Source organism: Bufo bufo, chromosome 3 (genome assembly GCF_905171765.1).
Source record: "Bufo bufo chromosome 3, aBufBuf1.1, whole genome shotgun sequence".
NCBI lineage: Eukaryota > Metazoa > Chordata > Amphibia > Anura > Bufonidae > Bufo > Bufo bufo.
Genome location: NC_053391.1, coordinates 662,577,776 through 662,603,488, shown reverse-complemented (window position 1 = coordinate 662,603,488; position 25,713 = coordinate 662,577,776). Strand labels below are relative to the sequence as shown.

General features: G+C 47.9%; 1 protein-coding gene across 1 annotated transcript in view; it reads left to right on the top strand.

Annotated features, from left to right (window-relative positions):
* Nucleotides 1–25,713, top strand: part of PIWIL4 (piwi like RNA-mediated gene silencing 4) — a 323,109-nt gene that overhangs the window by 240,476 nt on the left and 56,920 nt on the right. Inside the window, exons 4-10 of the mRNA XM_040422480.1 lie at nt 2,882–3,096; nt 6,851–6,972; nt 9,374–9,454; nt 15,037–15,234; nt 17,844–17,955; nt 19,045–19,171; nt 21,369–21,486. Coding sequence (XP_040278414.1) covers nt 2,882–3,096; nt 6,851–6,972; nt 9,374–9,454; nt 15,037–15,234; nt 17,844–17,955; nt 19,045–19,171; nt 21,369–21,486 — 973 coding nt within the window. The remainder of the gene's footprint in view (nt 1–2,881; nt 3,097–6,850; nt 6,973–9,373; nt 9,455–15,036; nt 15,235–17,843; nt 17,956–19,044; nt 19,172–21,368; nt 21,487–25,713) is intronic.

The window sequence follows — 25,713 nt, the reverse complement described above, 5'->3', positions numbered from 1 at the left end:
TTTACTGTGTATACTATTGTTGCTCACATACAGCCGTGACAGCTGAACCCCCATACTTGTGACCCAGGTCAGTGACCAGGTACAAATAGGTGTCCAACTCTTCCCTTCTCTCCGGTTGGGCGATGCAGACAATGTCCCTGAAAAGGCTGAACGCCAGGACGAACTCAGGAATGGATAACTTGCGGTTGAGTCGGGCGTCCTTGGCCCTAAGGACCACGGACACATCTCCGCAATTGATCACCCTATTTTCAGAAACATCTTGGGCGGCAATGAAAACTGACGCAAGATTAACATCTTTCCCTGCCATGATGTCTTTTTTTAGATTTTCTGGAATATAGTGTGAGGGGGCCACCTGGGGAATAGGCCTGGGTGTACCTGGCTTCAGACAAACGGAGGTGGAGGGGGCGGGTGCCGGGGGTGCCACGGAGGCCCGGGACTCCAGTTCCGTTACCCTGGCTTGGACGTCAGCCACCGAGTTGACCAGCGCGTTCAAGGTGGACTGTAATTGAATCAGCGAGAGCTGGATGGACGATGTGCCCGGCTGATCCCCGGAAGGGTTAGGGCTGGTCATGAGTAGCTTAAACAGTTCTTCCTTCCTGGCGGAGGCTGGGTGCAGGATGCCCCTCCTGTTAAGTTCAGCAATTAATTTTGGAATGGTCCAATTCCTTAGGGACGAGGGACCGGCTTGGTCAGAAACGAACGTTTCAGGGACAGAAAGGCTGTCATCTATATCAGAGGCCCGAGACATGCTTGACCTGTGGAAAAAATTAATCGCGTGACAACAAAAGAGAAGCAGGGAGGGGTGATGGAGTAAGAACCGAGAAGGTGCGAGAACGGAGGTATAAACGTACCCGACAGAAAACAGAACACCGTGACACGGACTAGCAGGAGAAAAATCGGCCTGCCTGGAAGATGAGAATCTGATTAACTGAGAAACATTGACCCGTTGGGGTTGCCGAGGATGTCCGTGGGCACTTACCTGGGCAGATCTCACTGGAACCTGGGAATAGGCTAGAACCTGAAAGAAAAAGGGGAACAACCGAATGACCCCAGACCTGTTGAGCCAGGCGTACTGGCCAGGATGGGGCGCCCCCATGGAGACAAATAAACGTACTGAGCGTGTCAGACTGGCTGGGGACGGAAGGAGACGACCTGGGCGTACCAGTCAGAGAAAGAGATGGCGTGTAGCCATATGACGAGACAGAGGCTGCGCGTAGCACGGGCCCGCGTAGGGCCAGATGACATGACCAACAGACCTGAGCCAGGTGGAGAAAGAGGGTGGAAGAACCTAGGGCCAGGCGGGAGAGGCCCCGTGGCTGTGCTAGACCAGAAAACACGGCTGCCAGCTGGCGGAAAGGTGGCGAAGTGCAAGGAGACCCGAGTACCAAGTGGAGGTGAGTAGGCATGAAGGACCTGGGCGTACCAGGAACAAAACTGTGCCCTGGGCGGACCAGGGGACGACAAGAGACAATGAAAGGACAAGCGACCGTGCCTGGTGAACAATCAGGGGCCCGGGAAGTGGCTGAGGACACAAGGACAACAGTGACCTGGGCGTACCAGGCAGATGGTGACAGGCCTGGGCGTGACCAGGAGGATAGAAAGGGGCTGGGCGATCCAGGCAAGAGAGAGACGGCCTGAGCGCATCAGGGTTTTGTTTTGTTTTTTGACGTGGATGAAGTGCGATAACATGGATGCGCGTGCCTGGTGGGCTGGTACTGAACTGAACTCAAGGATTACATGAGAGTACCGCAGCGGGGTGATGACTGTGAGCAAGTTTGCAGCACGGCGCCGCAGCATATAAACCGCCATATCCACGGCTACTAAGTTGGAGACGGTGCCGAGTTCCCCTTGGCAACCACATGCCTATGGGAATGGCCTGGGATCGGTTCCTCCCTACCCCAGCCCCATATGCATGTGGCTGATGTTAGCAGCCATGTTTGCCCCACTGGTGACGTGAGACCCTCTAATGTTGTGGTGCACGTGGATTTGAAACACAGTTTGACTATGGGTGTAATCTAATGCACAGTCATTGTCTGTATGGGTAGATTCCCCTCTACTAGATTGTGACTTAATGCTGAGCTGCGGTCGCAGGAGGCGGAGCAGGAAAAGCCTTCCTCCCTGAGCAGATCCCGCCACCGGAGGAGGACCCGAGTCAGACCCGAGTCGCGCCCCGCCATGCCTGGTGGCGGAAGCGGCACACGGACCCGAGCCCCCCCGGCATCGGCCCGACCGGTAGTAGTTAAGCTGGCGTGGGGTGCAGGAAGCTGCGTATCCGCCGGCCCCACGTCGAGACAGGAGCAATTGCGCGGTCGTGAAGGGGCGGCAGAGAGCATGGAAAGAGGCAACTCCTCCTACCCGGAAGCAATGACAGGAACGCCTGCCGGGTGACCGTGAGTGGGGTTGAAATAGGGCACAGGCCCCTCCCACAAATGCAGGCTAAACTCAGCCTTCCTAACTTGTATTAATAATTTATGCAATTTTTGTAGAAACAGCAGCAGACATTTAAGTCACTTTCATGTTACTATTGTTCTGAGGAATATTACATACGCAGAAGAAAAGTCTAATTAAATACTTGCACCTCTCCACGTATTTTGGACACTCCTGTTTTCAGCTTAGGTCGGGTCGACATGTAGATCAAAAAATCTTCCATGGATTTCACGTCAGTTCTGACGCTAATCATTTATGGGGAATGCAAGTATTTACTAAAACAGACATGTCAGGAGAGGTGAGAGCTCAGGAGAGGTGAGAGCTCTTCCAGGAGACCTAATAAAGCATATATATGGCTCCTTATGGTAGTTCCTAGTAATGCAGGTGACAGTACTACAGCTTGTCATAAAGAAAGCGGAATCATCTTAAAACACTTATCTTCTCTTGCTTTTAGGATCGAGTGGAGATCCCGTGAAACTTCTGACAAACCTGTTTGGCTTGGGACTGCCTACCCAGTGGTGCTTGTACCAGTATCATGCGGATTTCAGCCCTTCCATCTCCTCCATGAGGCTGAAGGCGGCCTTGCTGTACAGTCATGGAGATATCCTGGGGACTGCACGTGCTTTTGATGGTGCCACGCTGTTCCTGTCAAGGAAACTCAAAAATAAGGTAACAAATCATGTAGTAGTTTAATACATAGTAATTGTGCTTGCTGTCTTTACCGCAATTTGCATGCAAGTCGTGATCCAAGCCTACCCATGTTTATTAACTCTTTGTCAGCTGAGCCGAAGACCTCAGTATTTGCTCGTGTCCCAAGGGAGACATCCAAGCACTGGGATAAAGCACAGTATTTTTTGCTTCATAAGATGCACCTAGGATTTAGAGGAAGAAAATAATAAGAAAAAAAACTATATATATATTCCTCAGATCAGACCCCAATGTTCATCAGACCTCCAATCCTCATCAGACCTCAGATCAGACCCCCATTCCTCATTAGACCTCAGATCAGACACCCAATCTTCATCAGACCTCCAATCCTCATCAGACCCCATTCCTCATTAGACCTCAGATCAGACCCCCATTCATTATTAGACCTCAGATCAGACCCCGTTGTTCATCAGACCTCCAATCCTCCTCAGATCAGACCCTGTCTTCATCAGACTTCAGATCAGACTCCCAATCTTCATCAGACCTCATCCCTCGTTAGCCCTCAGATCACACCTACATTCATTATTAGACCTCAGATTAGACCCCCATTCCTCATTAGACTTAAGATCAGACCCCCATCAGAGATAAAATAAAGAAACTTACGTCTCCTGTACCAGACTGCACCGCCACTCTGCAGATCCAGTTGCTTCTCCTGCACCACTCTTTGCTCATCTCTGGGCGCCTTACTGCACTGATCATATTGTGCTCACTACGTCCTGGCGCTGTATGCAGTCAGAACAGTGCAGAATGGTGCCAGAAGAATACCAGGGATCGGTGAGTACAACCAGGAGCACTACACTTACCACTCCCCGATACTACTGTGTACTAGTTATTCGCTCTATAAGACGCACTGACATTTTCCCCCTATTTTTTGGAGGGGAAAACAAGATTTTTGTGGACTCACCTGTAAAACCTCTTTCTCGCTGAATTCATTGTGGGACACAGGACCGTGGGTATAGCTGCTGCTGCCACTAGGAGGTGACACTAGGCTAAAAAGTGTTAGCTCCTCCTGCCGGCTATACCCCCTCCAGCCTGGAGAGAGCATATCAGTTTGTGCCCAAGCAGTAGGAGTAAAAGAAAACAGGAATGGAAAAACAGAACAATAACCAGTGGGTCCAAACCCAGAACTGAGGAACCCACCAACCAACCGCCGTCACCTGCGGCAAAATTGGAGAAGAAACAATGGGTGGGATCTGTGTTCCCCAATGAACTCAGCGAGAAAGAGATTTTACAGGAGAGTCCACTAAAATCTCGTTTTCTTGTTCGTATCATTGGGGGATACAGGACCATGGGAAGTTCCAAAGCAGTCCACGGGGAGGTTTGAAACCACACGCCCATGGAAGTCACAGTCGCGGAAGCCTAAGACACCGCAGCCCGCAAGACCTTGCAGCCCAGAGCAGCGTCCGCCGATGCAAAGGTATGCACCTGGTAGACCTTTGTGATCGTGTGCAAGGAAAACCAGGTTGCTGCCTTACACAGCTGCAAAGCGGAAGCCTGGTGGAAGTGAGCCCTAGAAGCGCCCACTGCCCTGATCGAGTGAGCCGTGATACGGAGGGGCGGTGCCTTGCCCCGGAAGCGATACCCCTCGGCAATAGCCAAGCTAATCCACCTGGTAATTGTCACCTTGGAGGCTGCCAGACCCTTGCGAGGACCCTCAGGAATAACGAACAGAGAGTCCGTATGGCGAAACGATCCCAAAGCGGATAAGTAAATCCGCAGGGCACGAACCACGTCTAGCTGGTGGAGAGCACATTCCCTAGGATGTGAAGACGAGGGACAGAACGAGGGTAGAACAATGTCTTCGTTGACATGGAAGGCAGAGACTACCTTCGGCAGAAAGGAGGACACAGGGCGGAGCACCACCTTATCTTGGTGCAGAATAAGAAAGGGCTCCCTACAGGAGAGCTCCGCCAGTTCCGAAACGCATCTGATGGAGGTGATCGCCACAAGGAAGGCCACTTTCCAGGAAAGAAGACGGAGTGAAACTGCATCGAGAGGCTCGAAGGGAGCCTATTGGAGGGCACCGAGCACAAAGTTCAAGTCCCAAGAGGATAAAGGCGATAAGGAGGAACGGTGCCACCCCTTGGAGAAAGGTCTTAACCGGGGCCTTTTGTGCCAGAGGCCGCTGGAAAAAGATTGACAGCGCTGACACCTGCCCTTTAAGGGAACTAATACTGAGATCCAAATCAAGACTCGTTTGCCCACCCCTCTAATACTGAGCATCGGAGCAATGGGGAGGAGACGCAGTCTTACTCTGTGGGCGTCTCCTTCTCCCCTGGGTGTAGCACTGTCCAATCGCAGCGCAGAGCGTCACAGCCAGGGATGTTTTTTCTCCCTGGCTGTGACGCTCTGCACTGCGTTTGGACATCGCTACAGCCTACTAGAAGGAGACACCCACAGAGAAAGACTGCGTCTCCTCCCCATTGCTCCACTCAGTATTAGCATACTGAGCGTGAAATTTGCGGGGGGCCATAACGGGGCGCAGGAGTGCTATTTTAAAAAAAACAATCAGAGTGGCATCAGCGGGTACAGATATTTATCTCACTTACTACAAACCCATAAAAGGTCCTCTTCAAATGCGGGGGGAGGAGGGAGGGCCTGGATAACTACGGCCTAGTAGGCCCTCGAAGCCGGGGCGTAAATTAGTAATCGCGTCCAGCTGCAATGCACTTCCAGCCGGCCGGATGAAGCGCTAGCTGCCTGCTAGAGGGACCATGCGCCGGAGGCCCCACCTGAGGCACGGCAAGGGCTTAACAGGATCTGGGAATTAAAAAAAATGAGGGTAGGCCTGAGATGGAGTTGGGGCCTATATTTAAGGGGCGGCCGGCCAGAACGGCGCTTCCGGGCGGGCCGGCCAGAATGGGAGAGGCTGGGGGTTCCTCCTAAGGATACCTGAACCAGGGACCGAGCTGTAGGCCTAGGGAGGAGGAGGAGCAGGAGACCCAGGGGAGGGGAAGTGGGTAATGGAATACTCACCCATTCCCGACTACTCATCCCATCTTCTTCCTCTTCTGTTCGCCCACCCTCGGTGGACCAGCGGGGTCACCTCCTCAGCCGCTGGCACCGAAGTGGCAGGAGGCCAGAGTGGAGGGAGGGTCTGCTGGATGCAGGTGACCCCCAGGCTGGAGGGGAGCTGGGCTGCCATGCTCCTCTTTGTCTTTTTTGGGGAGCTGGGCAGGGAGGGAAACCGACCTTGGCCATGCTCCCCGGGGAACAGGCAGGCTAGGTGACCCTGTTCCCCCTGTAAAGAAAAATAAAAAATAAAAACAGCAGAATTGACCCTGCAAAGGAGGTCTGCCTCCTACGACACTAAGCTAAAAACTGATATGCTCTCTCCAGACTGGAAGGGTTATAGCCGGCAGAAGGAGCTAACACTTTTTAGATTAGTGTCGCCTCCTAGTGGCAGCAGCAGCTATACCCACGGTCCTGTGTCCACCAATGATACGAGCGAGAAAAGTGCTTTTTATGGAGTGAAAGATATGATAATATCCAGCTTTATCTAGCTACTGCTTCTATGAGCAGTGCATGCGCAGATAAATCATCAATATTTCCTGTATCTGCACCTGCACGGAACAATGGAAATTAATAGCGCTGGTGTGAACCCAACCTTATAAATGGTGTAAAACCACTAGGACATACGCCTGTTCTGGGCACATTTTAATCATGTTGATAACGTGCTCACTGGTGAAGCTTTTGTGATCCATTTCTTGTTTAGGTGACAGAAATGACCAGCACCACCAGAAATGGGGAAGAAGTGAAGATCACATTGACCCTGACCAGCACTCAGATGCCAGGATCCCCAGTCTGCATCCAGTTCTTCAATGTCCTGTTCAAAAAGTAAGCTCCCTGGAAAGTAGTATCAGCAGTAATACCTGCTACTTATCTGAAAATCCACCCCCAATAAACAAGACGTAAATTATTGTAGAGAGTGGGTGCTATTTACTATAGCTCTACGCCATTTTTTTGTTGTGGGAAAGTCTCAAATTTTATTGCAAGTTTTGTAGAGCTACACCCTTCCCACTTTTTCTGAAGATGACTCACTAACGTCTATGGGAGAGTGTTGTGTGCATGCCCAGTGACCTGTGCTGAGGTCATTGTGCAGGGAGGGGCAATATATAAGCTGTGATATCACCTTTTATATATGGTGGATCCTTTGTTATGTACAGTATGCATAGGTGTTATCTGTCATTGTAATCATGCCTATGATGGTAATGAGATGACTAGTGAAAAGTGATCGCTACAGAACTGGAAGTGTCATCCTATTATTAGACTCAGTGGCCAGAGTGAAAACTGCAAGATTTTTGGTTTTCTTTTAGTGTAGGTAATGACTTGGACAATAAGAATAAAGCACCAAAATTTTTCAGAGTATTTTTAACATAAACTCTGATTAAACAATAGGTTTTTTTCTGATGATACAGCCCCTTTCAAATGGCTTATCCTATGATTAATGAAAATCCGACATCATACAGTACATGACAATCTCTTTCTAACAAAGCTAGAACCAGCCCTAGACCTCCCATGGGTCCAGAGATCTCCCCATCCATTGCTCTAGGTTGTGCCCTTGCTAATTGGGGAGGTGTCCTTTCTCAGGTTGTGTGCCCTTGCTCATGGTATGTGTCCTTGCTCTGAGGGTGTGTTCTGAACGTTGTGTGCCTGTGGCCGTAATTCGGTCCACAATACACGGGCACCAGCCCATGTGCACTCCACATCACAGATGCGGACGCATTCACTTGAATGGGTCCGCAATCACAGAGATTCAGAACGGAAGCACAGATCTGAACCCCACGGAAGCACTACGGAGTGCTTCCATGTTGTTTCTGTCCCTGCCTCCGCACCGCAAAAAAATATAAATTATTCTATTTTTTTGTGGTGCGGATGGATCGCGGACCCATTCAAGTTGAATGGGTCTCGTTCCGGCCGCCGCACGGACAACGTTCATGTGCAAGAGGCCTAACCGTCACAGATTCTAACAGTGGAACTGAGCATGTGCGACCACTAATGTTGAGCGAATTGAAGTTCACGAAGTGGACTTCGTCCCGAATTTCAGGGAAAATTTGATTCGCAGCGAAGCCGAATTTCCTCGTGCTTCATACTCACTTCATCCATTTGTGCGAAGAGTCCACCATGGGCATCTTAATTGAAGATCCTGTGCAAAAGTGCGTGGATCTTCAATCAAGATGGCTGCGGCGGACTCTTCGTGATCAAATCGATAAGGGGAGTATGTTAAAAAAAATAAAAAAATTCTTTTTTTTATAACAGATTAACCCCTGACAGCGCTCAATGGTCATCTCAGTTGCGATCAGCGATGAACGCAGCATCTAAAGGGTTCAATTATGTGGGCAGCAGCATCTCCGTTCTCCGTCATTGCGCCCGCTACTCACAAAGTAATGCGCTTCGTGACGAAGTAATTTGTCGTGAAGCAAATTTCTTTGTGAAATTCGTCAAGCAGCCAAATCAAATTTTTTAGAACTTTGCTCATCTCTAGCGACCACCATAGTAAGTGGACGTGCACATCTTTATACAGGTTGGACACCAGGGGGTGCCATTATAATTAATTAAAGAAAATATAACTTTCATGGGTTAGAAAAGTAACTCATTTTTCACACTGAATTCTATTAAGATTACACTTAATGGTGTCACAACCCCTTTAAGGGGCAACAATTAGACGTCTTGGAAAAGAATTATCAATGCACAAATGTGTACGAAGCGCGAATGGAAAATGTACGTTAGGTTCTCTTTAAGCCGGGATGTCTGTCGTCTTCTCTTCTTCATTTATAGTATTATATTTACATTTCTTTTATCAAAACCCAGCAGAGACTCTAACTGTGCTGACATCTCCTCATGTGTCACATCCACAACAACCTCACAAACTCCGCAGCGTCGCGCAGCAATTTATCTTTCCACATAACAGATAATAGAGCGCTATGACATTCTTGCCGTGCTTTACTCACCGGGAAAATATATTGCGCAGGGAAGACTGGATTGAGAGCCAGACGTGAAAAATGCTGCTGTCTATAGGCTACAACCTGCGGGTCATACGTAATAATGTGTCCGTCTCACACGCAAACTACAGCTGTGTTCTGTGGGGACCTTTTATTGCTTTGCTTTGTGTGACCATACTCTGTGGGCACCAGGTTACGCTTCTATTTCTTTTATTTTTTTGACATGGTTTGTATTGTTTTTCATTGTTTGATGTAGTAATGGAGATACTTTTGCGTTGTTTTTTTTTTTTTTTTAGGGTGTTTAAATGTCTCAACATGTACCAAGTTGGACGCAACTACTTCTGCCCGTCAGATCCTGTGGATATTCCTCAGCACAGGTAATATGGCAGATAATGTGATCTTTATAGTATAACTGATCGTGCATGCAGATGTAGCAGTCATTATCTGCACCGCCATTTTTAGTGTGGCGGGCCGCCTGTAAAGATAGCGAATGTGACATCTGTTTACAGCGCTGTGCAAAAGTCACAGACCAAAGAGAAACTCAAAAAAAAAAATGAGTTTCTTAATCAGTTCCATCTTACAAGGATATGAGCTGAGACTTCCACTGATCCTGAGATTGGAGGCGTCAGAGCACTGATTCAGTTCTGCGCCGCGGCACTACCAGCCGTCTGACAGGGAACTGCGGCAGATCTCATTCATTTAAAGGTTTTTCTGAGATATTTTAACTGATGAGCTACTGTATTTTCCAGACTATAAAAAGCACCTAGGATTTGGAGAAGGAAAATAGAAAAAAATATTTTCCATCAGACCACAGAGCACACCCTCAAATCAGACCCCATTCTTCAGCAGACATCAAAAATCTGATTTTCAAGCTCCATCAGCCTCTGTCAGACCCCTCAACCTCCCTCAGATCAGACCCCCCCAGCCTCCACTAGCCTCAAATCAGAACCCCATCAGATCTCCCAGCTCCCATCAGACTCAGATCAGACCCCCAATTAGACTCAGATCAAACACTCCAGCCCCAATCAGATTCAGATGGGACCCCATCAGCCTCAGATCAGACCCCAACCCCCAATCAGATTTAGATCAGACCCCCAATCAGATTTAGATCAGACCCCCCCTTCCCAGGGGCAGCTCAGCCCCATTGAAGTGAATGGCGCTGAGCTGCAATACCAAGCACAGCTGCTATCAAATAGACGGCGCTGTGATTGGTGAGCTAAGAGGAAGCCAAGGCACTACTGGGAGCACTGGTGCCTATTCAAGCATCTGATTGATGGTGGTCCCGGGTGTGGGACCCACACTGTCAGATACTGAGGACCTATCCAGAGAATAGGTCATCAGTTAGAAAATCTCGGAAAATCCCTTTAAATTTGCAGAGCACTGAAGGGGCAGCACAGAATAAGCGATGCTGCCCCTTCTTTCCCGGGATAGATGAGGGTCCCATCCAGTGTTCTGTGCATGCTCAGAAGCAAGTCTTTCCCATAGGAGACATGCTCACTGCGCATGCTCAGCCACATCCATAGATTTCTGTGGGCCCCAAGTGAATCTGTAAGGCCTCATGCACACGACCGTATGGCTTTTTCAGTGTTTTGCGGTCCGTTTTTCACGGATCCGTCGTTCCGTTTTTTGTTTCCGTTTTTCCGTATGGCATATACAGCATACAGTAATTACATAGATGAAATTGGGCTGGGCATAACATTTTCAATAGATGGTTCAGCAAAAAACGGAACGGAAACGGAAGACATACGGATGCATTTCCGTATGTGTTCTGTTTTTTTTGCGGACCCATTGACTTGAATGGAGCCAAGCACCGTGATTTGCGGACAAGAATAGGAAATGTTCTATCTTTTCACGGTACTGAAACGGAATGCACACGGAGACACTTCAGTATTTTTTGCTGAACCATTGAAATGAATGGTTCAGTATATGTACCGCATACTGAACTACAAAAGCGGCCAGTATACTGAACGCAAAATACTGTCGTGTGCATGAGCCCTAAAGCTGAGCATGCTCATTTAAGCTTTTGAAAGATGCAGGACACACGACGATCTGTCCGCTCACGTGGGCATTTACTCCCAACTATGCTGGACCACCTCTGAAAGGATAGAACACTGCTGGGGGGCGGATTTTAGGTAAGTAAGATTTGGTAGAAAGAAAGTGCAGTTATGTTTCTACTGGAATTATTCTGAGATGCAGGTAAATTTAGAATAAACTGATCGTCTTAACAGATAGAGTTCAGTGACATTTTATAAATAGCTTTTGGAGAAATTCTGAATTAATTTTTTCTAAGGAACCCAAAATACAAAATCTGAATATAAATTCTTGAGGGTTTTTTTTCAGTGTACGTTCATGAATACCTTGTCTAAACAGAGAATTACAAGCTGCCTGTGTGTATGTAAAGGAAACTGTGATTACTGCAGCATCAGCACTGTTCCAGACAGGTTCTCTCACCCTGTCTCTTTGTGTAAAAGAGATGAGGGGACGGAGGAAAAGTAGAAAGTGTAATAGGCTTGAAGAAATAGTGGCCAGGCACTGGACTGTATCTGCACTGTATCTATAAAATGCTGAAAAATTCCTGATGGTGAATAAGAAAAAAAATTAAACCTTCAGCACAATGGAAGAGCTGAGAAGGCAGAGGCTGCAATAAAGTACTGTACACGAAAGAGCGCTCTGAACTTTTTATTTCTCACCAGAGGTATGCGGTAAAGCTGAAGAAGACGTTTTACCTCTAACTTGCAATGATTTTCTTGTGGACCACATTCTTCATGTACTTTTCCTGCCCCTAATGGGTGGCAATTGCCTTAGGGTGCATTCACACAATGTGTTTTGCGATCCGCAAATTGCGGGTCCAAACACAGCCCTATGATACAAATGCCTATTCTTGACTGCAATTGCGGACAAGAATAGGACATGCTCTATCATTTTTGAGGGACCGCAGAACGTAAGTACGGATGCGACAGTACGCGGTGTGCTGTCCGCATCTTTTGCAGCCCCATTGAAATTATTGGGTCCGCATCTGTTCTGCAAATTTGCAGAACACATAAAGACCCATAAATACCGTCGTGTGAATGTACCCTAAGGCCTCTTTCACACGACCGTATGGCTTTTTCAGTGTTTTGCGGTCCGTTTTTCACGGATCCGTTGTTCCGTTTTTTGTTTCTGTTCCGTTTTTCCATATGGCCTATACAGTAATTACATAGAAAAAATTGGGCTGGGCATAAAATTTTCAATAGATGGTTCCGCAAAAACGGAACGGATACGGAAGACATACGGATGCATTTCCGTATGTGTTCTGGTTTTTTTGCGGACCCATTGACTTGAATGGAGCCACGGAACGTGATTTGCGCGGCAATAATATGACATGTTCTATCTTTTAACGGAACGGAAATACGGAAACGGAATGCATGCGGAGAACATTCCGTTTTTTTTGCGGAACCATTGAAATAAATGGTTCTGTATACGGTCCATATATGGAACGCAAAAAACAGCCCGTAAATGGAAAAAAAAAGTCGTATGAAAGAGGCCTTAGGGAAAGAATCTGAAGTCCAGAACTGTGCCCAGGGAGGTTCCAAGAGGAAGGAACAAGGTGTCGGTCCCTGGCCTTGTAGGCTGAAATGGTGGCCTGTGAATAAAGCCGGGTTCACACTGTGTTTAGCCCTCCTCTGGTCATTCTGTCGAGGGTATAAGCTTGAATTAATCCATATTTGGATTCAGTTTTACCTGCTTTCTGTTCATTTCTGGATCTTTGCCGGATCAGAATTCTGTCCTGAAAAAAAGCCAGAAACAAGCGGAAAGCATGTAATGCGGAGCCCACAGATGAATTCTTTGTACAGCGCCATGGAATGAATGGCGCTTTAATAATAAATATTAATAATAGTATCTGTTTTAAAACCGCTTTCAGGTATACAGTAGTATACACCTGACGGAAAGCTCAGTGGGGGTCTAAAACAGGGCTCGACAAATCCCGGTCGCCATGGCGACCAGGAATTTGGTCCTGGCGCTTGGGTATTTGTCAACCCGTTTTCAAAGATGCGCTCGGCGCGCACCATGGTTTCCTGAGCCGGCACAGTGGAGAAAGAGAGGAGTCCCTCCCTCCCCACTGTGCGCGGCTGCCGCTGGCCACTAAGAACAAAGTAGGAGGAGAAGGGGAAGGACTGTGGCCACTGCGCCACCAATGAATGTGCCGGCCATATCCCGGCCCCTATGACTGCACGCTGTGATCCGCGCGATTAACCCCTCAGTTGAGGGGTTAATCGCGCGGATCACAGCGTCCTGTCAGAGCCTGGTCGGGTGCCGGGAATGTTTGTCTGCATTGGTGGCAGTGGGCAGTTCCGATCGGAGTCCCAGCAGTGTTGGGGCTCGGATCGATTACCATGGCAGCCAGGAGTCACGCTACTGAAGTCCTGGCTGCGATGGTATGTTAGTGAGCATTATACTCACGTACGCCGTGGCCGCCGGGCGCTCCTTCTTCTGTCTGTGCGGCTCATTGCTAATGCTTATAGCAATGCGCCGCACAGACCTATGAGAAGAAGGAGCTCCCGGCGATCACGCCGCACGTGAGTATAATGCTGCTCACTAACATACCATCGCAGCCAGGACTTCAGTAGCATCCTGGCTGCCATGGTAACCAATCGGAGCCCCAGCATTACACTGCTGGGACTCCGATCAGAACTGCCCACTGCCACCAATGATGGGAGGAGGGGGACCCTGTGGCCACTGCCACCAATGATTAATACTGGGGAGGGAGGGGGGTGGGTTTGTTACCAGAGGGGGCTGATAAGAGGGAGGGGCTGATCAGAGGCTGGGGGGGCTGATCAGAGGCTGGGGGGGCTGATCAGAGGCTGGAGGGGCTGATCAGAGGCTGGGGGGGCTGATCAGAGGCTGGAGGGGCTGATCAGAGGCTGGAGGGGCTGATCAGAGGCTGGGGGGGCTGATCAGAGGCTGGAGGGGCTGATCAGAGGCTGGAGGGGCTTATCAGAGGCTGAGGGGCTGATCAGAGGCTGGGGGGGCTGATCAGAGGCTGGGGGAGCTGATCAGAGGCTGGGGGGCTGATCAGAGGCTGGGGGGCTGATCAGAGGCTGGAGGGGCTGATCAGAGGCTGGGGGAGCTGATCAGAGGCTGGGGGGGGCTGATCAGAGGCTGGGGGGGCTGATCAGAGGCTGGGGGGGGCTGATCAGAGGCTGGGGGGGGCTGATCAGAGGCTGGGGGGGCTGATCAGAGGCTGGAGGGGCTGATCAGAGGCTGGAGGGGCTGATCAGAGGCTGGAGGGGCTGATCAGAGGCTGGGGGGCTGATCAGAGGATGGGGGGGCTGATCAGAGGCTGGGGGGGCTGATCAGAGGCTGGAGGGGCTGATCAGAGGCTGGAGGGGCTGATCAGAGGCTGGAGGGGCTGATCAGAGGCTGGGGGGGCTGATCAGAGGCTGGGGGGGCTGATCAGAGGCTGGGGGGGCTGATCAGAGGCTGGCTGCCATGGTCAGCTCCCTGCTGTTGTGTGCACAAAGCACAGGGCAGCAGGGAGAGTGTAAAGTCCTATTCACCCTAATAGAGCTCTATTAAGGTGAATATATGACAAGGGTTCTAGCCCTTAAGGAGGCTAATAGTTATTAAATAAAAAGTAAAAAAAAAAAGTTTAAACACCAACACCAACACCCCCCCCCCCCCCCCCCCAATTATAGAAAACAATATATCGCATATCGCACATGCTTAAAATTATATCGCAATATAGATTTTATGACGCGGCTCCGCCTGGCTCCTAACTTTTTTAGCTGGCTCCTAGATTCCAAGGAAATTTGTCAAGCCCTGGTCTAGAACGCAGTGTGAAGCTAGTCTTACTGACACTATAGATGCATATTCCAGCACACAGAAGCCATCTAATGGGGGCATGACAGGTCCGCTGCAGGACTGATGGGATTCCAGTGAGGGAGAGAAGATAATGACTCTGAGCTTTTTGCATCCATAGGCTGACTCTGTGGCCTGGATTCTCTGCATCAGTCGCTTACCTCGAGAACCAGCTGACTCTGAGCGCAGATGTCAGCCACAAAGTCCTGCGCAACGAGACCGTGCTGAGCTCCATGAATGAGATGTACTCCAGGATCCCCAAAGAGAGGTTCACCGAAGCCTGTGAGAAAGAGTTTCTGGGGATGGTTGTGTTAACCAGGTACTGCTTCTTTCTGAAGATAATAAGGATTAACGCTGAGGACCATGCTTTTTTTTTTGTTTGTTTTGCTGTCTTCAGTTTTGGGTTGATTTTCTTGGGGCTGATCTTTTAGGGTCCATTCACGCGTCCATAGTTCTGGGTCCTCATCTGTTCCGCAGTTTTGCAGAACGGGTGCAGACCCATTCATTTTGCTTTTTTGACCATAGGAGGGTGGTTACTCGAATAATGTAGAAGAGAATTTCTGTCAGTGCTTTTGATATATAAATCAGTTTCTATCGCTCCATCTCTCCCTTTAGTAACAACAGTATCCAAGAAACTGATCCCACTATGGGATCACAACATCTCCCAGCTGCGCTTTAAGATCATTGAGCATGTGTCGCAACCTCGCAGAGGTGGTGACAGGGTTAAGATGTTAAAGAAGCGCGAATCCTATTGGATTCATACTCTACAAACACTGGAGCCCAAGGGTTTGAACCGGGAGTACGATCTTAACAGTTTCCTGTAATCTCCAGCCTCTAACATATTATACATATAATTTGTTATAATTGCTTCTTTATATATACCATGTACCATTTGCTGAAATTTTATGTTTTTTTATTCTATCACCATGGTTACGTGATGTCACTTCCGCCTTGGCGGTCTATTTAAATTCCGTGTGTTCACTATGTTTGTATGCTATATCCATATACATTTTTTGAGAAAGGCTCCCGATGTGAGCCGAAACGCGTCACAGAGTATTGTATGTGACCAATAAAGACATCATCTTTTGTGTTGAAGACTACAGTGAGTGCCGGTCTTTCTTCATTAGCACACACTGTGCTGTCTGCATCCATATTTCCATTCCACGGCCCTGCAAAAAAGACAGAGCATGTCCTAATCTTGTCTGCAGTCGCGGGGAAGAATAGGCATTTCTATCATAGGGCCAGCCATGTGTGGTCCCACAAAACGCACACGGCTGGTATCCATGTTTTGCAGATTTGCAATTTGCGGATCGTAAAACACTTACGGATGTGTGAATGGACCCTAAAACCACTGCTAAAGAGACCCCACCTCTTTTGTTCCATTTGATCACTGTTGATTTCGGCATCCCAAGCTTTAAAAGGCCGGGGATGAAGTTTTCAGCCATTGCCATGGGGTGACGTGGGCTTAACTAATCAGAAGAGAAATATTATACAGCTATATAGTGCAAGCATACAGCCCTTCATGGGTATTTTGTATTTGCTCAATACAAAAGTCCTCCTACCCATCCCCTGCCTACTTTTTGTTAAAGTGGTGAGGGAGGTAGAAAGGGCAAAAAGTTGCAATTTTTGGCATTTTTGCCTGGCATACAAACATACAGTATTTTTCGCTTTATAAGATGCACCTGACCATAAGATATACCTAGGTTTTAAAGGCAGAAAATCTGAAAAAAAACTTTTTTCCTCACTCCAGAACCCCAATCTTCATCAGACCTCAGATTAGACCCCCCCCCCCCACAATCGGAATCAGACCTCAGATCAGAGCCCCTATCAGAATCAGACCTTAGATCCAACCCCCAATCAGAATCAGACCTCAGATCCAACCCCCAATCAGAATCAGACCTCAAATCCAACCCCCAATCAGAATCAGACCTCAGATCCAACCCCCAATCAGAATCAGACCTCAAATCCAACCCCCAATCAGAATCAGACCTCAGATCCAACCCCCAATCAGAATCAGACCTCAGATCCAACCCCCAATCAGAATCAGACCTCAAATCCAACCCCCAATCAGAATCGGACCTGAAATCCAACCCCCAATCAGAATCAGACCTCAGATCCAACCCCCAATCAGAATCAGACCTCAGATCCAACCCCCAATCAGAATCAGACCTCAAATCCAACCCCCAATCAGAATCAGACCTTAGATCCAACCCCCAATTAGAATCAGACCTCAGAACAGACTTCAAATCAGCCCCCCATTCTTTATCAGACCTCAGATCGGACCCCAAATGTTTACCAGACCTCAGATCAGACCCCCAATCTTCATCAGACTTCAGATCAGACTCCCATTCTTTATCAGACCTCAGATCGGACCCCCAATGTTTACCAGACCTCAGATCAGACCCCCAATCTTCATCCGACCTCAGAACAGACTTCAGATCAGACTCCCATTCTTTATCAGACCTCAGATCGGACCCCCAATGTTTACCAGACCTCAGATGAGACATTAAATAATACAACTTACCTCTCCTGCTCTTCCTGCACTCAGAGCTCCATGGACGTCTGCCAGCACAGTGTTGCACAGCATCAGGTCATAGTGCTCGTCTGTGTCCTTATGCTATACGCAGTCAGGACAGAGTGGCCACCTGGAAGAAGAGCAGGGAGCGATGAGCACAGCCCACATCGGAAGTGATATACTCACCGCTCCCCACGCTTCCTGCATACTAATGAGCTCTTTTATAATGAAAGCGCTCATTAGTATTCACTTTATAAGATGCACTGACATTTTCCTCCCACTTTTGGGGTAAAAAAAAGTGCGTCTTACAAAGGGAAAAATACACTAATACATTCCCCAGGTGTCTTTTCATGTATCTTTTATGTATTTTTAAATATTATAATATTTTACAAAATATATGTTCTTTTCATTAGATACAACAACAAAACCTACCGAGTGGATGACATTGATTGGTCAATCAAACCCACGGACACTTTCTCGAAAAAAGACGGCACTAAGATTTCCTACGTGGAGTATTATAAGCAGGTATAAGGGATGTCACGGTATGGCAGTGTTATCTCCTGTCGCTGAGACACCTGAAGACAGAGCTGGAGGGTAATCTACGGGGCTAAGGGAATCATCAATGTCGTTCAATGGCTCCGGACACCCAACTATGGCTCATTCAAGTCATTGAAAGTAATATTCAGCCTTTTCTTAGTTAATAGGGTTCTCCAGGATGTATATATTGATGACCTCTCCTTGGGATAGGTCCTCAATATTTTTGTTGCTGGGATGCAAATTCTGGCCCCCCAACCAATCTGTTGTTCTGCAGTATCATCGATGATGGAAGTAGACAGCGTCGTCCGACGTGTAGTGGACTGCTCCTGCTGAAGTGAATGGGGGCAGTGCTGCAGTGACCAGCTCTCTCCATTACACAGTGGATACAGTTTTGTTGCCGGAGATATTGCGGAACAACCGATCAGTGGGGGTGCAGGGTGTCAGACCCCCAGAGATCAAACTTTTAGGACCTATCCTAAGAATAGGCTATTAAAGGGCATCTGTCAGCAGTTTTGTACCTATGACACTGGCTGACTTGTTACATGTGTGCTTGGCAGCTGAAGGCGTCTGTGTTGGTCCCATGTCCATATGTGCCCGCATTGCTGAGAAAAATGATGTTTTATTATATGCAAATGAGCCTCTAGGAGCAACGGGGGCGTTACTGTTACACCTGTAGGCTCCGCTCTCTCTGTGCACTTTGATTGACGGGCCCAGGCAGTGTAAACATCGTCACACCTGACCCTGTCAATCATAGTGCTTAGGTTGCAGAGAGAGCAGAGCCTCTAGGAGTAATGGTAACGCCCCCGTTGCTCCTAGAGGCTCATTTGCATATAATAAAGCATCAGTTTTCTCAGCAATGTGGGCACATATGGACATGGGACCATCACAGATGTCTTCAGCTGAAAAGCGCACATGTAACAAGTCAGCCAGTGTCATAGGTGCAAAACTGCTAACAGATGCCCTGTAATATAAAAATCCCAGAGAACCCCTTTAGCTATAGCTAGTAATGTCGCCAATTAATTGGTTCGTTGTGGTGCGGTGACCTGTCAGTACTTTACTCGTTGTCTCTTTTTCTAGCAATACAATCTGGAGCTGACTGACTTATTCCAGCCCGTGCTGGTCAGCAGCTTGAGGGTGAAGAAGAACGAGGCGTCTGACGCTCCCCTCGTTGTTCACCTACTTCCAGAACTGTGCTATGTCACTGGTAAGGGGCATCGTTTATAGCTGCAGGGGCCAATACATCCTGCCAATCATTGGGGGTCATTTATTGATGGTCTTTTTAGTTTCTTTTGCGTTGGCGTTGCTGCCGAAAGATGTGCCTAATCTATGATGGGACATGCACCTGAGAAAAATAAAGTTTTAATATATGCAAATGAGCCTCTAGGAGCAACGGGGGCGTTACCATTACTCCTACAGGTTCCGCCTTCTCTGATTGTCAGGGCCAGGCAGTATAAACGTGATCAATCCTGGCCCTGTCAATTAAAGTGCAGGGGGCGCGGCAGTTGCAGAGAGCAGAGCCTCTAGGTGTAATATAACGCCCCCGTTGCTCCTAGAGGCTCAGTTGCATATGTTAAAACATCATTTTTCTCAGCAATGCGGACACATATGAACATGGGACCAACACAGATGCCTTCAGCTGCCTGGTGCACATGTAACAGGTCAGCCAGTGTCATAGGTACAAAACTGCTGACAGATGCTCTAAAGACTCACTAAACCCATATAATTCCATAGAATGGAATGTGATTAGCAGCTGCTAGAGTCATACGGCGCCGCTTATCTCAGTGGAAAACAATATCATCCATCTTGTGATATCCCTTAGCCGGGGCTATGCCAGCTCCCCCCGACATCAGATCTCATTGATAAAACCCTAAGCTGCAGGAGATAATTATCCAACTCTAAAGCTGCCCCGCTCGGTGAAAGCAGGTCTCTGCCGGGGACAAGTGAAAGTGAAATTCTTGGCAACGCGACTGATCACACGCGGGTCTAACAAGACATGTATTTTGCTTGATGTACACACTTCAGTGTATCTTTACCAGACGGCTCCTGGCACAGGGCACCTCCAGATGAGCGCAGCATTGTTCTGCACGCTAATGCACAGATGAGGCCGACACATTGCAAAGAAGCGCCTGTCATTAAATATTGATGTAAATGCAGCGTACAGTGTGCCAGCGATGCTGTCAGACACCCACTCCGCCTCTATACTCATCTGCCAGGAGAGCTACAAGCAGCGTTCATCTTTTTAACTACTCGGGTGCCAAGCAGAGTGTCACGGTTCTGTACCGCAGTCATTCCAATCGAAGCGGTGGACTCGAGGGAATCTGCATCATACATTTACATAAATAGTTAAAGGGCCTGTCGCATCAGACGCGTCCTTTTCCGACACCACGGGCAAACAGTTGACTTTTCAGTAGAAGTTACAACCAGCTAGATGCAAAGGGTGGAATTTAAAGAACCCTCTGCTCTAGAAGTCTGGCTTCAAAAAGTTGCAAAATAGGGCAATCTTTCTGAGTTCACATCACCGCTTTCCGTTCTTCTGATCCATCAAAGAGAGAGAATAAAAAATACTGGATCCTGTAAAAAAACAAAAAAACTGGATCCTGTTGCATCAGTTGTCATCTCTTTGAGCCAATTCCATCTGAGATTCGTTTTTTTAGACAGAAAAAAGTCTCGCATGCAGGACTTTTTGTTTTCCAGCTAAAAAAAATGGATCTCAGACAGAAATGGCAACAGGATCAGTTTTTTTTTACAGGATCCTGTTTTTTTTCCTCTTCTTTTGACGGATCAGAAGAACTAAAGCTAAAGGCGGATTCACATTTGCGGTATGGAATTCTGTTCTCTTATAATGGAATTTTAGGACGGGATGCAAAACGGAAGCTTTTAAGAGGCATTCGTTTTTTTTTCTCTGTCTTAATACTTGTCTATGGGGACATATGACAGTTCCTTTTGGTTCCGTTATACTTGACGGGAAAAATAGTCCTGTCGAGGCGTAAAAGCAAAAAACCACAGTTTTATTTTTGTCTCCAGGAGCATGGCTGCCTAATTTACTACAATGTGCACGCCCCTTAGTAAATGTAAACTACAGAGCATGGCCCCCCCCCCCTTCAAATTACATCATATATGCACTACTTTTTTGCGGAACGGAAATATACGGAAACGGAATGCACACGGAGTACCTTCCGTTGATTTTGCGGACCCATTGAAGTGAATGGTTCCGCTTACGGTCCACAAAAACAAAAAACGGAACGGACACGATAAGAAAATATGTTTGTGTGCACGAGGAGGGTGAGCTTGATGGATTTTATAAGGATTTCTACATTGTGTTTTTACATAGCGCAGTCGTTCTATAGGTATGTCAAACGTGTTTTATTTTGTCAATTTTCCCGTTTCTGCATTATCACTAGGGCTGTCGAGCCGCGCGCTTACGGACTTCCGACTGATGAAAGACCTGTCGCTGGAAACGCAATTAAACCCGGAGCGCAGGCAGAAGAGGCTGCAGACGCTGGCAGACAACATCCAGGAGTAATTCACTGAACTTGCTTTTGACTTGTTTCCATTACAGGAATCACATTAAAAAAATGACCTCCGATAAATGATTGAGCGAGGCTTAGTAACTCGTGTGTATCCCTTAACTATGTCTAGGAAGGTAGGGGCAGGGGATATTGCTATAAGTATCAGTTCCCATTGATTGAAGTGTTTATGGAGCAGATTCTGGCATCCCTTCAATGTATTAGCATTAAAAATGTAAAGGGTAGAAAGATCTTTCCCAGATATCACACCGGGCTCATTGTGTAAAAGGAGAGGACTGTATTTTATCTAGAAGATTATGCTAAAAAGACATTTAATAATGTAGCAGAGCTGAGTTAGTCATAGTTGTGCCTAGTGAATTCGGTTAAAGGGATTAAGTGCAAGCTGGAGATTAAGGCCCCTTTCACACGGGCGAGTATTCCGCGCGGGTTGAACGCATTGCACCCGCACTGAATCCTGACCCATTCATTTCTATGGGGCTGTGCACATGAGCGGTGATTTTCACGCATCACTTGTGCGTTGCGTGAAAATCGCAGCATGCTCCTCTTTGTGCGTTTTTCACGTAACGCAGGCCCCATAGAAATGAATGGGGTTGCGTGAAAATCACAAGCATCTGCAAGCAAGTGTGGATGCGGCGCGATTTTCACGCACGGTTGCTAGGAGACGATCGGGATGGGGACCCTATCATTATTATTTCCCCTTATAACATGGTTATAAGGGAAAATAATAGCATTCTGAATACAGAATGCATAGTAAAATAGCGCTGGAGGGGTTAAAAAAAAAATAATAATAATTTAACTCACCTTAATCCACTTGCTCGCGCAGCCGGCATCTCTTCTGTCTTCATCTTAGCTGTGTGCAGGAACAGGACATGTGGTGACGTCACTCGGGTCATCACATGATCCATCACCATGGTAAAAGATCATGTGACGGACCATGTGATGACCGGAGTGACGTCACCAGAGGCCCTTTTCCTGCACACAGCTAAGATGAAGACAGAAGAGATGCCGGCTGCGCGAGCAAGTGGATTAAGGTGAGTTAAATTATTATTATATTTTTTTAACCCCTCCAGCGCTATTGTACTAAGCATTCTGTATTCAGAATGCTATTATTTTCCCTTATAACCATGTTATAAGGGAAAATAATACAATCTACAGAACACCGATCCCAAGCCCGAACTTCTGCAAAGAAGTTCGGGTTTGGGTACCAAACACGCGCAATTTTTCTCACGCGAGTGCAAAACGCATTACAATGTTTTGCACTCGTGCGGAAAAATCCCGCATGATCCCGCAACGCACCCGCACCTTTTCCCGCAACACCCGTGTGAAAGGCCTAAGGGTCCATTCACACGTCCGTAGTGCATTGCGGATCCACAATACATCTGGCCTGCACCCCCCATAGAACTGCCTATTCTTGTCCGCAATTTCGGACAAGAATAGGACATATTCTATTTTTTTGTTCTATTTCCCATGTTCATATGTGTCCGCATTGCTGAGAAAAATGATGTTTCCCTATATGCAAATGAGCCTCTAGGAGCAACGGGGGCGTTATATTACACCTAGAGGCTCAGCTCTCTTTGCACCTGCTGCGCCCTTCACTTTGATTGACAGGACCTGGCAGTGTAAATGTGATCACACCCGTTGCTCCTAGAGGCTCATTTGCATATATTAAAACATAATGTTTCTCAGCAATGCGGATGCATATGAACATGGGACCAACACAGATGCCTTCAGCTGCCAAGCGCACATGTAACAGGTCAGCCAGTGTCATAGGTACAAAACTGCTGACAGATGGACTTTAAAGGGAACCTGTCATCAACTTTATGCTGCCCATACTAACGGCAGTGTAAAGTAGAGACAGGTGAGCTGATTTCAGCGATCTGTCATTTAAAAGTTAAAAGTAAGTGGTTGCTGAGAACCAACATCACAATCATTGCAGACTGGGTACAGGCCTGTCAATCATCAGCAGGTGGACAGGGCGAGCAGGAATCTATCTATATAGAGAAGGATGTATATGTATGTTCCACGATCACTCAAAAACGCAGCCATCGATTTAAACTAAACTTGGTATACACATCTCTTGCTACCTGGAAAGAAATCTTGTGGGGGTCTCAGCTCTCTAGGATGTACCGTTCCTGAGATATTATCCAATAGAAGCCTACAAGTCTTTCTCTTCATATCCCAACTGCCATACACACGGTCACATGTCCCTTATCAGCCAATAGAAGCTCACAGGTCCTTAGTCTCCACATACACACATTTTTACTCCAGGTTTCCATAACAACCCAGCCATTTTTCTTCATTGCTGTAGGTCAGCTTTAGGCTAGGGCTACACGACGACACGTATCGCGCGACACATAGGGCACAACTACACTGCTATATGTGTCGCGCAACAATTTTTATAATGATAGTCTATGGTGTTGCACTGCGACATGTGACATTCTGCGACTGCGACGTGACAGTCGCAGAAAAATCCATCTTGGATGGATTTTTTGCGACTGTCGTGTCGCAGTCGCAGCATGTCACATGTCGCAGTGCAACACCATAGCCTATCATTATAAAAATAGTTGAAACAAAATGTCACGCAACACATGTCGCCGTGTAGCTCTAGCATTAAAGGGGCAGGGCGCTGTAGAGGTCACTGTTAAAGGGGTGGGCACTGTGGAGGTCACTGTTAGGCGTTCACAGTGGATGTTACTGTTAAGGGGGCAGGCCGCTGTGGAGGTCACTGTTAAAGGGGCGGACTCTGTGGAGGTCACTGTTAAGGGGGCAGGGGCCACTATTAAAGGGGCAACTGCTGTGGAGGTCACTGTTAAGGCAGCGAAGTACTGTGTGGTCACTGTTAAGGCAGCAGGGTACTGTGGAGGTCACTGTTAGGGCAGCAGGGTACTGTGGAGGTCACTGTTAAGGCAGCAGGGTACTGTGGAGGTCACTGTTAAGGCAGCAGGGTACTGTGGAGGTCACTGTTAAGGCAGCAGGGTACTGTGGAGGTCACTGTTAAGGGGACGGGCCCCTGAGGAGGTCACTGTCAAGGGAGTGGGGTGCTGTGAAACTCACTGTTAAAGGGGCGGGCTGCTGTGAAGGTCAAAGTTAATGGGATGGTCTGCTGTGGAGGTCCCATTTTAAAGTGGGGGGGGCAGTGTTATGGGGTGGGGGACTGTGGAGTTCACTGTTAAAGGGGCGGGGTGCTGTAGAGGTTACTGTTATGGGGGATACTGTCGATATCTTTTAACGACACACAGAAACATTAAATTAAATAGATGACATATACCCGTGCGAAGCCGAGTCCTTCTGCTAGTCTAATATATAAAGCTGAGTGTATGTGTGTATGTATATATGTCCGCTAAAGGAATCCGCACCGTCGCATTTACAATCACGAAATTTGGCACACAGGTACATCAGGTGTCCGGGAAGGTTTTAGACCAGATCTCAGCTCTCTGGGACGTACTGTTCCTGAGATATTTCAACAAAAATGCAAATATGGCACATCACATGACCTACATTGCAGGTCTTTCTCTTCATATCCCAACTGCCATACACACTGTCACATGACCCTTATCACGGTCACATGACCCTTAACATGACCTCGCAGGTCCTTAGTCTCCACATACACGCAGTTTTACACTAGCCCAGCCATTTTTCTTCAGTGCTGCAGGTCAACTTTAAAGGGGCAGGGCGCTGTGGATGACACTGTTAAGGGAGCGGAGTGCTGTGGAGGTCACAGTTCAGGGGCAGGTAGGGTGGTCATTCAGGCCACCTCAAAAGACAACTTAAAAACCCCGCCCGCAGGTCCCACTAAGCCATGCCCCGACCCAGTTAGGTCACGCCCCTCCCACTCCACAGCCGACGGGGATTGAAAAAATTAAGGTAAAAATCAGCTTCCTTCAGCTGCAGAGGTGGGAGGGTCGGTGACTTTCTCCCTGCAGCTCACACTCAGACAACACAGTGCTGCTGTCTTAGAGTGAGCTGTTCAAAAGGACAAACCTGTGTTCGTCCAGGCCCTGCGCCAGACGGAGGACAGGTAGTCTAAAAGCCGGACTGTCTGGCCTAAAACCGGACCTCTAGCCACCCTAGGGGCAGGCTGCTTTGGAAGTCACATATAAGGGGACGATCCGCTATGGAGGTCAGTGTTAAGGGGCAGATTGCTGTAGAGGCCACTGTTAAGGGGACGGGGCGTTGTCGAAATCACTGTTAAGGAGATGGGGTACTGTGGAGGTCACTA